The 15556-nt window shown below is 37.7% G+C and overlaps 1 protein-coding gene across 2 annotated transcripts in view; it reads left to right on the top strand.

Moving 5' to 3' along the window:
- The window catches only part of ass1 (argininosuccinate synthase 1), a 157638-nt gene that overhangs the window by 136305 nt on the left and 5777 nt on the right, over window positions 1-15556 (top strand). For both annotated transcript variants that reach the window (XM_060841116.1, XM_060841117.1), the window contains exon 13: window positions 6724-6880. In XM_060841116.1, coding sequence (XP_060697099.1) covers window positions 6724-6880 — 157 coding nt within the window. The remainder of the gene's footprint in view (window positions 1-6723; window positions 6881-15556) is intronic.

Raw genomic sequence — 15556 nt, 5'->3', positions numbered from 1 at the left:
TTAATTTTAAAATCCTAGCCCTCACGTCAGCTCTGGATGTCAGCAGTGCAATAATCTGTGAAGACTCTCTAAGCAGTGATCTGAGATTTTAGTGGAAGAATATTTGCACCTTTCTTTTCCTTCTCCATGTCAAGAATCATGTTTTTTAAAAGATGAGATTGACCTAGAATAGCTCAGAATGGTGCCCCCACAACTGGAAGATGAGCAGTTCTCTGTATGAAGAACCTTTCTAATTAAACCTCCCAAAATGCATCTAACAAGTATCAGGACATTGAAGAAGTAACATGTATGTGAATAAAGAGGAATCAATGAATTTACATATTACAAGAAGGCAGTTCAGAGGAGTTATGGCAAGTGGTGTGATGCTAATTACACTGGACTAGTAATCTGAAGGTCAGGCCACTGCTCCAGGGATATGGATTCAAACCTGACCACTGCAGCTGAAATATAAAAGTGAATGACAGTAATAGTAAACATGATTTCATCATCAGTTGGTGTGGAGAATCTGTGGTTCGTAGGTTATCTTTCGGGAGGGAGGTCTTCCTTCTTGACCGGTACAGCTTATATGTGACCCCAGACTCATACTAACATGGTTGAATTGAGCCAATCCAATTCAAGGGCAATATGGCTTGCACTCTTCTTGCCAGTGACTCCCATATCCCATGAAAGAATAAATAATTTGATAAGGTCCTGCATCAAAAATTATCCTGGGAAAAAAAATCATTTTGAGGATAAAATATTGGCATAGTTAGATGATTGGCTGGCTGACTGACAGGAGACAGAGAGTAGGCCTAAATGTGTAATTTTCTGGTTGCCAAGATGTAATGAAAGTGTACCTTAGGAGTCAGTGCTGGGACCTTAACTTTTCACAATTTATATAGATGAATTGGATGAACGGACCAAATGCATGGTTTCTGAATGTACTAATTACACAAATATAGGTAGGAAAGTAAGTTGTCAAAGTGACATAAGGAGGCTACAAAGGGATAAATTAAGTGAGTGGGTAAAAACGTAGCAAATGGAGTGTAAACTGGGAAAATGTGAGATTGTCCATTTTGTAGGAAGATGAGAAAAAAAGCACAGTATCTACAAGATGCACTGCAGAATTTCACCAAAGATCCTTAAACAGCACCTTCTAATCCCATAACCATTTCCATCCTGGACAAGGACAGCAGGTACATGGAACATCACCATCTGCAAGTTCTCCTGCAAACCACTCGCCATTCTGAACTTGCTGTTCCTTCACTACCACCAGGTTGAAATCGTGGAATTCCCTTCCTAACAGCATTGTAGGTCTACCTACAGCAAATAGACTGCAGTGGTTCAAGAAGGCAGCTCACTATCATCATCTCAAAGGCAATTAGGCAGTAAATACTGGCCCAGTCAGCAATATCCACTTCCAATGAGAAATTTTTTTTAAAAATGCTACAATTTACCTCTTGCTTCAAAGATTATTTGCTTTTGTCAGTGCTCTCTGTTGTTGAAATGAATGCTTTAAAAAGATTTAAGAACTGGTACATCCTCCTCCTAGGGTTTAGCCAAGGTGTTTAATCCTATTGTCTTTTAAAGAGCTGCTTGAAGTTAATAGGATTTATTTTTATTAATGTTTGGATGTTGGTTACAAAGAAATAGCACAAGCCTTGGAAAAGGAAGATTGAGATCATTGATAGAAATAACTTGTTTAGACCTGGAGATCTAACCTCTGCACGTGTAAATAAGCAAACCTCCCCAACACACACACGCACACACACATTTTCTTTGTAGTGAAGCAATTGTTCAAACTGCAGCAAACTGCTACTGCACCATGTTCTTGCTGGGGCAGTAGTAATCACGGAAAAAATGACCTTTCTTTAAGACATTTGTGAAGTCGTGATATAATGTCAAAGGAATGATCTTGTGCCCTGTCCTGCTTCTGGGCAGTTGACAAAAGCCTGTGCAACCTTGAGAAGTAGTTTCTTCTCACACAAAGTTAAATATTCCCATGTATCAGCCTCACAACCTAAACATTTTTTTTCTTATTTAATCATGCAATGTTAGTATAGCAAGCAAAAACAACATTTAATGCCCATTCTGAGATGCCCTTGAAGAGAGTGATGAGCCATCTTCTTGAATTGTTGCAGTCCATCTGGTGTAGATACTCAGTTTTAAGGAGTGTTGTGGTGCAGCAGTTGCGTCCCTACCTGTGAGCCTGGAGGCCCTGGTTCAAGTCCCACTTGCTCCAGATCTGTGTCATAACATCTCTGAACAGGTTGATTAGAAGATATCCAGGGACTGTGATGAATGACCTTCAACAATCGCAACCATCTTCCTCTGCACTAGGTATCATTCCTACCAGTGAAGAGTTTCCTCCTTACACCTGTTGAAATCAGTTATACAAAAGCTTTTTGAACTATGCCAAATTCACTCTTCAGCTCTGTTCTCTATCCTCAGCATTGAGGAATGTTGAATTATCAGCCAATGTAGGGCTGTCAGTGATCCATCAGAGGGTTTCCTTACCCTCATGATTCACTTGATGTCAAAAGCACCATCCAGTATCCTAGGCCAAAGTTTGTTTTTTAGTTGCAAGGTTCTCATTTCCATCGTCAAAAATAGAGCATAGAACTTTACAGCACAGTACAGGCCCTTCGGCCCTCGATGTTGCACCAACCTCTGAAACCAACCTGAAGCCCATCTAAGCTACACTATTCTCTTTTCATCCATACATCTATACAATGACCATTTAAATGCCCTTAAAGTTGGTGAGTCTACGACTGTTCCATGTCCCTACTACTGTCTGAGTAAAGAAACTACCTCTGATAGCTGTCCTATATCTATCGCCCCTCAATTTAAATCTATGTCTCCTCGTGATAGCCATCACCATCCGAGGAAAATAGAACAATGTTTTCATTATTTTACTTTAAAAGTCCTTTTTTGTTTGCAAAGGATTAAAATATTTTTTGTCTCTTTCTAATTGCTATTGCTGGGAAATAAAACATTTCTCCATTTTGATATTCAATGCAAAGTCATGTTAAAATAAAATTTCTTTTACCCTTTCCTGATAAACCCATGCGGAAATTATATCTGCACTACATCACTGAATTTGTTTCATTTAGCAGAGGATGTGTACTTGAAATTACAGATTTTATGTCATTATCAGGGGTCTTTTGAACTGTTGACCAAGCTTAGGATTTGAGTTGAGACAGTCTCATATTTACTTAACTTGAGATTCTGAGCCAAAGGTTGGAGACTTACCTAGATTTCAACAGCACTAGGCTTCTTTTGCCCTTCTCTGGAAAAAAATGAAAGGGAAAAGGTTAAGTGGGTGATTGAAGGATATGAGAGGTTAGTTGAATGGCAGTGCCTTGCATTCCTTTATTATCTAAGAAACACTAAATACCTAATTACTTTTCTCCATTAGTAACAGCAGACTGGACAGGAATGGTGTTTACAGGTGTGTGGAAGGTACTCTGGTTCATGTTCTGCCTCTGCAGACTCTTTGTCAGAGATTCCCTGTTCAGTGTAACCAGTGCTTCTACTTAAGAACAGTGTCAGAACTACAGAAAACTGAGGTTTGAGACACAAAAGTAATTGTTTTCTTTTGCTATGGTCTACTGAAACTTAACTGTGTAATAAAGGCACCATGTTGATACAACTTGGAACACGAGAGTGATAGAATTTAGTTTGTCGCACTGCATTTAATGAATTCCCCTGACGTGAAGCACAATGCCATTTTGCCTCTAGGTTTTGAGCTTGAATAATGTCCATACTGAGAAGAAACAACTGTAGTTCTCTAAGCTCTAAAGTCTTAAGTGAAATAATTTATAACCATTTCCCTTACTGCCTCTGTGTCTGTAACACAAAACAATTTGTCAATTTTACTCAAATCAGAATGATAGGTGATGTGGGGAATTGAAATGTCACACCAGCAAAGTAAATGTTGTTGTTCTGAACTTAATTTTAACTTGTATTTGCATGTAACTGCCATAAAAGTGCTTGATGGATGAGAAGAATGAAAATTGTTCTATTCCCAGCATGAATATTCCTCAGTTTGAGTGTGAAACAAAAGTGAGTCTTACATACAGTTTATTGAAAGTTGCAGATGGATTTTTCCACCACTACCAGCAGAACTGTTTCCAAGGTAGAAATCCATTTTAGCTTAAATGAGAAATTCATATGCCACTATTAATCTATTTATCATTTTTTAATGGGAAGTGTTGCATCAAAGATGACAGGTGAAAATTTACAGGTCTTTGCTCAGAATAATTGTAAGCATTGTCTGATGTTTCCATGATGCTACTAAAAACAAATTGTATTGTCTCTGTCTCAAGGGAGCTGAACACCGGAGAATATGTTGCCAAGGTGTACTTGAGCCAGATAAACAGACAGATGTGACAGTGACAGCTTCTTGTGCAGCAGGAGAAAGAAGGAGAAAAAAAAGAGAAATTGGAGACTGTCAGTTCTTTTGAGCTCTGATTAGAGATGTTATTTTGGAAAGAGAGTACCGTTGAGCTGCAACAAAAACGTGCATGTTTCAGAATGAAACATATGGACCTTTGATTCCAATCCTGATAAATACTGGGTCAGGTCTCAGCTATTCAGTTAGATTTACTAGAAGGTCTGAGAAGCCCCTCATGGGACTGTTCAGCAAGCTATCAGGAGGCCACGCCAGGCTGTTCATTCAGAGCTCAAAGGCCTGCAGGATGAATTTGAACTGCCCTTTGTGACTTCATTGTCAGGGTTGGTAGGACTTTATAAAGTTGAAAGAAGCCATTTTCAGCCTTTTCTTTCCTGAGAGGCCCTCTCTTGTAATGACTTTAGTGAAATGCAGCAGGTTGTGAATTTTTTCATGTCATGTCATTTTTAATAGATGTTACCCCCACCTCAAAAAAAGTAAATAAAAAATGTAAATAAAGTAAATCCTTTGAAAATCAGTTTTGTAAATAAAGGAATCAAGTAGTTGATTCAAGTCGCACAACAATTTAGTGTGTTATTACAAACTAAATGAAAAGATTCCAGTTTATTAATAAGTGAAGACACATTTGCCATCCATCACTAGATACAATTATGGAACGAAAAAATAAAACATGACATCTGTTGCTGAGAGCAGTTTTTATTTGTTACAGCATGTGACAAATTATATTCAAAGTTTGCCATGTCGGTAGTATAGTGTCTGTCAGAGTAGTAAGCTTTATTGTGCAAATAAAAATAAAATCCTGCTGATTCTAGAAAACTGATAAGAACAGAAAATGCAGGAGAAACTCAGCAGGTCTTTCAGCATCTGTGGAGAGAGAAACAGAGTTGACATTTTGATTATGATAGGAATCAGCTTCTTCAGACTCGAGGCGTTATCGCTGTTTCTCTTGCCACAGATGCTGCTGGACCTGCTAAGGTTTTCCAGTTTTTACCAGTTTAATTAAAGCAACTGGGGAGATGGTAGTAGTATCGGAGTGTACCACTGTGCTTGCCTATCCAGTTAGTGCCAAATAGATTGGAAGTAACTCTTGCCACTTAACCTAGTCTAGTTCCTGGTTAATCCTCATTTTATCTATAAATCAGGCAAGTTATGCCCATTGAGCTCTAAAGTCAGCATGAAGCTGTTTTGTTGTGAATACTTGATCTAGATGGAATATATTATGCAAGCCGAATTGTAAGAGTTACAATGGTGTTCAATTGTACACATCTCTTAAAAAATGAAACTTATTACAACATGGAGTTGGCTCTAGAAGATAGCGCACATTTGTGACCTTGTGTCACATTATCGCTGATGTAACTTTATTACTTTTTCTTTGCGATATTTACAGCAGCAGAGTGACGTGTCCTGCTAACTAAACAGGAAAATGCATGTTGGCACCAGTAAGCAGCTCCATAGCTGCATGGTCCCTGCATTTAACTTTTGAGCATTTATGCTGGAACCTCAACATTATTCATTGTAGCAACAACAGAGCATAATGGGATTGTGCCTTTGATTAACTATGTAGTGCAAATTGACTGGGTGTTGGATGATTCTTTAGAACAAAAGAGGAGATTGGACCTGTTACAATATTGATAGAGAAAATGAAGAGACTCTCTTAAATTTAAGAGACAGTGTATTTTATAAGTAGTATTGTGTGTTGCTGTGTTCCCATTTCGTATCATTATTTGGTTTGGGGTGATGCTTGTTCAATGCTGCAACATTATTACGGATTATAAATATTGTGTTTGGTAGAAACTGTTCAAAAGCATACAGATTAGGATTTACTTTGAAAAAAAAACATTTTTTTATTGCAGTCGTTCTTGCTGCTGAAAGCTAGAGATATGTTGGAACCTTGAAAATTAGTTCTATCTACTAATCGGGGGCTAGACATGTACCTTGCCTTAAGCATGAGGACTGCGGGAGAAGAGTGAGCATTGATGCATTTAAAAACCATGAAAAGGAACTCTTCTATACTTTCCTAAATGTAACAATAACTAGATCACTAAAACGTTTTGTCTGATTTTTGGCACCAGACTTGGTGAGTAGTAGGGAGTGGAGCCTCACCATTTCACCATCTCAAAGTGCAGCCCAGATACATATGCATCTTCAAAGTGAACTTGTATTTGTTTGTGTCACATACATCTTTGGGATTTGGATGGTATTTATGAATTGCATGATTATTGTCATCATGGTTTATAATGTTTTCTTGACCAATGAAATTAATATTTTACAAACATTTCAGATTATCTACTCAATATTTATTTATTTTGTTGTTCTTCATGTTTTGATAGGATTTTGGGATAGCCCTGAGTGTAAATTTGTACGGCACTGCATCAACAAATCACAGGAACATGTTGCAGGGAAAGTTCAAGTATCTGTCTTTAAGGGGCACGTTTATGTTCTTGGCCGTGAATCACCTACTTCCTTGTACAACCAGGATCTTGTCAGGTATATACCATCACGTTCCTTATTAATTGATTTCTAATTTTGTTTGTATAGTGTGAAAACTTGTACCACAAGGTCATCTCAGCTGATTTAAGAGTGTAAGTCAAAATAGAAGCTCCTTATGTGTTAGTTTGGTCACATCAGAACTCCTTGTAAAAGGACTGTAAACAGCTTAAGCCACTTGGTTTCTAGTAGAAGGGGTCCACAGGTGCCAACTTCTTGAAATGCACTCCCAGCATCTGAGATCATATTTTTAATTTGTCAAAATTGATAGCTTTACTTGTCATAGTCACGGAGTCACGGAAACTGACCCTTTGGTTCAACTCGTCCATGTCAACCAGATATCCTAAATTATTCTAGTCCCATTTGTCAGCACTTGGTCCATATCTCTCTAAACCCTTCCTATTTATATACCCATCAAGATTTTTTTTTAATGTTGTAATTGTACCAGCCTCCACTACTTGCTGTGGCAGCTCATTCCATACATGCACTACCGTCTTCCTGAAAACATTGCCCCTTAGGTTCCTTTTAAATCTTTCCCCCTCACCCTAAACCTATGCCCTTTAGTTCTGGATTTCCCCCACCGCAAAGAAAAGACCTTGTCGATTTACTCAGTCTGTGACTGAAATTTCATGCATGAACTTGGTTATCACAACACAATGTTACATGATATAAAAGGAACTTTAAAGTTCGGAATTGAAACTTTAAATCGCATCCTTCTGGTATAATTTGAAGAAAAGGTGTATGAAATACCGAGATATTTACTATACTGAAACATTCGGTGTGCAACTGTTGGTTGAGTTTATGAAGCTGTTATAACTGCATAGTAAATGAAATCTGGCAAAATGAGTTGTTCCTTCAGTGACTCCCAATGAAATATATTGATTCAAGAGGATACTAGACTTAGGATTGAGTTTTAAAAGAAATAACATTTTGTGTCAAGCAGTCATATGCTGTTGGGGTTTATATTGCCACCCTGACCCTTCAGATGGAATTATTTCCTTTAACTCTCACTCATTCATCCATACTCTTGCTGTGTATCATGTACAATGTATATTAGATACTACCAGCAGAAAAACTCAATGTTTGTTACAGTATTGAAGTTGATGTTTTGTAAGTGGGTAAGTATGGAAAGGCAATGCAATGTTCTTGATACAGTGAAAATAGCTATTGACGGTCTCATGGCCCAAAAAATGCGTACATCTGATGCACTCGTTACAATCTTGTAGTCTTCATTGATTTTAAACCACCAATTACAGCCATACAAAAGATCAACAATAACACATACAGATCAATAACCCATGGTACTATTCAGTGGATCAATACAAATCTGTCTTAAGTTTCTTGTAGTCCACTCAAAAGACAACAAACTGTGTCCTTTATCCTTGTTTTTAAATAAGTAAATACAATTACTCATGCAGAGTTAGAATGGTATTGTGTTACACATGCAGTTTACTTTCTTATTGTCAAAGCTACATTTTGAGATTGTAAAGACATTGAAATGTTTTTATCCCTGAGAAAAAAGGTATCGGGTAAGATAAATACCTCAGTTGATTTATCTCTTTTGTAGGCAAAATGTGTGCAGAGTAACCCTTAATAATCCCCTTCTTTATGGCTTACAGTCACAGAAGGAGCTAAATGAATAAAGTAAAAGTAATCAGGAGCATTTATTCCCTGTCAGTTCCAAAGTGATTTCTCTTTCAATTTCTACATCAGTGCCTTTAAAATGTTTGAATGATGATGGAATCATACTAATAAAAGAATAGCAGTAAGCAGTACAGGAGGCTGGAAGTGACTGGTCACAGTAGGTATAAAGTAATGTAATTATACGGCATACAGCCCACTCGACTGCACAAAAATAAAAGCATGGAATTCTGGAGAGACATCCAGCACCATTGTACATTCTTCCAAATTGCTTGTTTTTTTATTCTCACAAATAATTCATCAATCGCAACATGGATTGTAACTGTTATGGCGTTTTGAAACCTGTATGGAGGGAGACATAGACAAGCAGAAAATCTAAAAGCATAAGCTAAGACAGGAAAAAAATTAAAGAATTATATTAGGGTATTTCATCTGAATTTTCTCTCTTTGGTTTTTCTCATTATGCATTACTGACAGCGGAGATGACCTTCTCCTGAGCCACTGCCAGAACAACTCTGTATTGCTGCTAAGAGAACTATACAAAAATTTTTACAACAATCTTTTTTCTTGTTTGCATTCCTAGGAGAGCAGGGTGGCAGACTTCAGTTCAATACTCCACAACAGGATGTAACATTAAACATGTGCCAAACAATTTGGTGCTTGTGCTCCATTGTGTTAGGCAGCTCAAACTAGGAGGAGAGGTTTTCAAAACCGCACTCTATTACTGTATTAATGCCACAATGTGAGGGAAGCCAGGCCTAAACAGTGTCTAACTCATGAAGTAGCACAAGATATAATATAAAAATGAAATGCAAATTCAGCAGCTCTACAAATCAAGAGCAGTTTTTTTTTGCTTGAGCAATAATTGTTAGAAAGGTACGACAAACATGAATATTTCCACATGCTAATTTTATTTTCATTATAAGGAACTTGATTATCACTGATTTAATACGATTTATAAGAGTCAATTAGATAGTTTCTCAAAAAACCATGACCCAGTAAATACCCAACTTGGTTAAAATCCATGGCATTCACTACATGCCTTGCTGTTTGAGCAGATGATTGGGGTGTGGTACCCAGACGAGAGCATTGTGATCTTTTTTCAAATATAAAAAATTCAATCCAACTATGTTTTCAGAACCAGATCTTCAATTTTAGTTGGAAGCCTGAACTTTGATGCCATTTCATCTTGTCAGTTGAAATCTGTCAAGAGTCAGTTCATGTGTCACAGAGGTTTACTTTTGGTGTTCTTGTCAGCCATAAGGAACAGATGTACGCATTTGGGTTAAGGAAGTCTTGGGTCACTTTTGCTCTGAGCTTGCATCTCCACAGACCGAAGTATGACACCGAGACGCATGACGTTTTAGATCTGTTGACCAAAACCTGGTCAAATGATTAGGTTTCAAGAAATGTTTTGATGGAGAAAAGTGGTGAGATATAAGAAGAGCATTCTAGAGATTAGGGCCTGTACCCATTGATAATGGAACAATTACAATTGGGAATTCACAAGTGAACAATCTTAGAAGATTATCCCTGAACCGAGGGATGGAAGAGATTACAGAATTAGGGTGAGGTTAGGACATGGAAGGATTGAAAGCAGGCGTGAAAATTTTAAAATGATTGTCCAGGAACAAGTATAAGTTTGAAGCACCACGTGATAGGGAAATGTGATTTACTGGGAGTTGAATCCATAGTTAGAAATATGTGTCAGCCAGGACTTCAGAAGTGTTTATTCAAATGAGGATGTATCCTAGTCACGAACTGTACTGAACACTTTGGGGACTGGTGCCTACAATATCAATCCTTTCTTAAAAAACTGAGCCAATCGCTTTCTTCTGTTGTCTTTGCCTCTTATTTGTTTAACTTAAAATCTTGAGGGAATATTTCATCAGTTTGCTATGGAAGTAAAACATTTGCATTTGCAATTTTTGCTTTAATAGTGCACAAAGGAAAAACTCCCCTATAAATGTAAATGCCTGTTTTGCTCATCAGATCTGTGATTGGTTCTGACGTCAGCCACTGCAGAGTATAATATTCTATAGAGTTGTCAGGAGCAATTTTTGTATTTTGAACAGAGGGTGCACAGCAGTGAGCCATTAAGGAGAGAAATTGCTCAGTAATGAGCTAGACTGGATAGCTTGAAGAGGCAATGTATGAGATGTGACTGATTAGCATTAATTTTAATTTTTGGGTTTCTTCCACCCTCCCCTGAAGCTTCATTTTTCATCGTATATTTGTGGGCATTGCAATCATCTGATACCTCGTCCAGTTGTCCACTTTACATGCAGTTGCCTAGATAGTGAGCATCGTCAGAAGGGATCACCAGTACCAGTCTTACCCAACCATGAATTTCTCATAGATATGTGTGGATACTTAATGCATTCTTCAGTCCAAAAGCATCGATACCAACTGCAACACTTACTGCCCCATCAACTGCCTTAGTGGTATATACACAAGTTAGAAATCAAACTGAATGTCTTCTAACATCTATGACCTGATGTTTCTGGATACAGGTCTAGCTTAGTCATAGGAGACAGAGGATGCATTTTGGAATGGAAGGTTGTGACAAGTGGTGTTCCACAGGAATCAGTGCTGGTTTCTTTTCTGTTCGTGGTCTACATAAGTGATTTGGAGGAAAACGTAGCTGGTCTAATTGGTAAGTTTGCAGATGATAAATAAACTGGTGGAGTTGCAAATAGTGAGGAGTATTGTCAGAAGATACAGCAAGATGTAGATCGGTTGAAGGCATGGGCAGAAAAATGACAGATCGAGTTTAATCTGGATAAGTGTGAGGTGATGCATTTTGGAAGGTCAAGTACAGGTGGAAATTGTATTGTGAATGGCAAAACCTGTAGGAGTTTTATATGTAGAGGGATCTGGGTGTGAGGTCCACACATCACTGAAGGTGGCAGCGCAGGCAGATAACATAGTGAAAAAGGCCTATGGAATGCTTGCCTTCATATAAGGGGCATGGGGTATAAGGAAAGGTAAGTTATACTGCAGCTTTTTAGTCAGGCTGCAGTTAGGATATTGCGTACAATACTGGTCACCATACTACCAGAAGGATGTGTGTGCTTTGGAGAAGGTATAGAAAGGGTTTACCAGAATTTTCTGGTATCAGGGATTTTAGCGATGAAGAAAGGTTTGTTTGTTTTCACTGGAAAACCTTTCTAAAGGTTTGTTTGTGTTTGTTTCACTGGAACGCAGGAGGTGGAAGGCCAACCTGATAGAAGTTTATAAGATTGTGACTGGCATGGATGGAATGAAAAGTATGAGGTCTTTCCCCCCAGGGTGGAGGAGTCAATTACTAGGGGGCACACGTTCAAGGTGTGGGGGGAATGTTTAAAAGAGATGTGCAAAGCAAATCTTTCACACAAAGGGTGGTGAGTGCCTGGAACGTGCTGCCAGAGGAGGTGGTGGAATCAAACACAATAGCAACACTCAAGAAGCACCTGGACAAAACACATGAATAGGAAGGGAATAAAGGGATACGGATCCTGTAAGAAAAGACAGTTTTATTACGGAAGGGTAAAATGTGTCAGTGCAGGCTTAGAGGACTGAAGGGCCTGTGCCTATGCTGTATTATTCTTCGTTCTAAGTGCTACTTATCTCCAAACTGCCTTAGGAGAAGCCATTAAATTCCATTCATTAACTCTGCTTTCTTCTACGCAGATATGACGTATTTCCACCAGCAATTTTTATTTATCTTAAAGACTTAGATATTTTCTTTCCATTCCTCCCCACACCTTCACCGCACCATCCTGCTCACAGAAATACATTACCTTATCGTGTAATTTGTTGTACTGAGAACTGAATTCTAAGAGATTAATATTAACCGGAAGATGTAAATAATAATAAGAACAAATTGGATTGTGTGGTAGGTTGAAGCGTACTTGGGTTAATACCGCATGTTTTTGTTGTGAAAATCTGCGGCTATGAGCATGAATAGGCAAACTGAAACCAGATCAATGCCAATGGTGTTCCAGCAGCCACTTGTCGGTGAGTTAGAGTGTGATCTGGGAGGATTCATCATATACTTTATTAACTTTGTTAAACATCCAAGTAAGTGCCTTGTTATGTGCCTTGGCATGAGATACAGTATTGCTGTAACAGCCATGTGACCTCATTAGATTTTAATTATATTGAATGGTAAATGTTATTAAAAGTGATTATATTTGTATTACTTGTACACATACACACACATTTAATAAACTAGATTCTAAGTACATTTAATTAGCCAGGTCGCCTTGAAGGTTCTCTATATGCTTAACATTGTCAGGTTGCAACTGACAACCAAAGCTACTGTTGATAGATGTTCTCTACTTGTTAAGTTTGTATTGTATGGCAGCGTTCAATGCAGCTTGCATACTCTAGGTCAACAAAAGAACAATAACTTGGCTTTTAATTTTTCTTTTTAAAGTAAAACTCTGATGGTTTAACCGAGAGATTTCATTTTATTGCCCCTGAGTGTCAAAGAATAATAAAAAAAAATCAATTTGTTGAGCAAATGTTTTCCATTGAAAAGGCTGTGTCAATATGCTGCGGCTTTTTAAACTTGCCTTCTAACACACTATAGTAAAGGTCTGAAGAGTAAAATTAACATGATGCATGTTTCATGGACATGCTGCTGTCAACCTGCATTATCCTTGAACCATTTATTGATCCTAATTTATCTGTTGAAGCAATTGACCCAACATTTAGCAAGGGTAGAACAGATGTATTAGTGTAAGCAAAACCTTGGATAAAAACACTATTTAGTAAACAGTAGATACCATAGGGGTATAGGTACCCTGGGGAGTTATGCACATCATCAATCTACTCATATGGTATTCATGGCAAGAGGAGTTAAATGTAGCTTTTAAAATAAGCAATAGGTTTGCTCATTACATTGTGTGGAGTGCTACAAAATACATCGTAAACCACTTGAGTTCACCTATGTAGTGAAGTGTGCATGTTTTGCTAAGTAAACACTTCAATGTATCACTTACTGCTTCTAAAATGTTAGTTATACAATCATAATCTTCTCTCTAATATGCACCGATGATTACACAATGGAAATCACAGTCAAATGTAAAACTTCAGTGTAAGGCTACAATTTCATTCACTAAAACTTGGGAGGGAAAGCCACTCTTCCCTTTTCAAAGTTAGTTTTACACGAAAGTACATCTTACATGTACGTCTCCAAATATCTACCAATTTCACCGTATAAATAGCTACAAGGAAATATATTCTCACATTATGCTGCCATGATCTTGATCACAAATGAGGTTCATCTCCAAGCACTCCTATTACAACCTCACCATTCACATCTTCCACAAATCTTCCAACCAAAATTCTTTCCTGCATCTGCCTGGCAAGAAATGCTTTCCCCATATCACAACTATGCTGAGAAATTTTCAACTACTTTGTGCCTACTTTTGTATGTTGCTTATGCAGCTCTCGGTCTGCTCAAACTTCCTTTAACCTCTACCTTTAACTTTGTTTCTAGTAAAATATTTCCTTCCTCGAGTGCAAATGACATAGATTTGAATGTTTCTGGCACAAATTAATTCAACCATCTATCACCTGATCTAGCTGCTTCCAAAGGATTCTTCATTCATTATCTTGAACTGTTCGTAATCTTACTGTCCACGTCAATTCCAAAATGAACTCCCAATCCTGAATCCTTTCCACCACAAAGCCATATAATTTCACTTAATAAGTTAAATAGAATCACATAGAATTTGCTGTATGGCAACAGACCATTTAACCTAACTGATCTTTGCATATAATTTTGTTCTATCCTGTTTCACCTAACTCAATCTGAAAACTCTTTGTTCCTTTTTTCCTCGTTTACTTATATGACTTTCTTTTTAGGGTAGCTGTGTTACCTTAACTATTCCAAAGTGACACCTTCTGACTACTGTCTGAGCAAAAGAATTTTCACCCAAATTCTGTTGGATATATCAGCGACTGTTTCAGCACCTAACTGATTAATTCTGCTGTTGAAATGCGTATTCATGCTTGACTGCCTTTGAATTTAATCATTTCAATACTGTCCTGGGTCCTCCCAACTTCCAATCTGCATAAACATCAACTTATCCAAATTCTAGCTTTTTTTATAATAACTCCCACTTACCTATCACCCCTGTTCTAGCAAATTTGCATCGGCTCCTTGTATCGTCTCATGTCTGGTTTAAAATCTCTGCTATTACTTCAAATTGCATAATCTTACTTGCAATGCTATAAGCACCACCTCTTCCTTAAGATATCTTCCGACTTTGCTTCATTATTGTTAAGTCTGATTCAGTCATCGAGAAACAAAGGGACAAAGCATTCACCAGATCAAAATTTACAAGTAAAGCATCATTTCCTCTTTTTGTTTTGAAGATGGCGGTTTTGGACTGGGGTGGACAAAGTTAAAAATCACACAACACCAGGTTATAGTCCAACAGGTTTATTTGGAAGCACTGGCTTTTGAAGCGCTGCTCCTCATCTGATGAAGGAGTGGTGCTCCGAAAGCTAATGCTTCCAAATAAACCTGTTGATCTATAACCTGGTGCTGTGATTTTTAACTTTCCTCATTTGTTTTGCATTCTAACTGACCCTCCTTCCTAAACACTTCATTGATTACATTTTCTATATGACTGCTAATTTTTAAAAATGCAAGTATTTGGTAACCCAAAGCACAGTTCTTGGTCACTTACCATTAAGAAACTGTTCTAATTTATCTTTCTTTGATGCAAACTGGATGACCTCAAGCCTCCCCACATATTGATTCATGTTTGATGCATGTGTTTATCTATCGGCTTTGTCTCTGTCCTTTTTGTCTTGTTCTCCCTTCTAAATAACTTACTTAACTTCTTACAGGCAGCTGCAAATTTGGACACCTAACTCTCTGATCCTTTATATCAGATATTACAAATGAATATAAATGAAGCATTACTTATCAAAACCAGTTAATGGGATAACATTCCCTTTATCCCGACTCCTCTCTCTCTTACGTAATCAACCAATGTTGATGAGAGTACCGAGAGTTCTGTGCTCTTTCATTTT

Source organism: Hemiscyllium ocellatum, chromosome 21 (assembly GCF_020745735.1).
Source record: "Hemiscyllium ocellatum isolate sHemOce1 chromosome 21, sHemOce1.pat.X.cur, whole genome shotgun sequence".
In the NCBI taxonomy this organism is placed as follows: Eukaryota; Metazoa; Chordata; class Chondrichthyes; order Orectolobiformes; family Hemiscylliidae; genus Hemiscyllium; species Hemiscyllium ocellatum.
The sequence above is the reverse complement of the archived record's forward strand: the minus strand, read 5'-3'. Positions and strand labels throughout refer to the sequence as shown.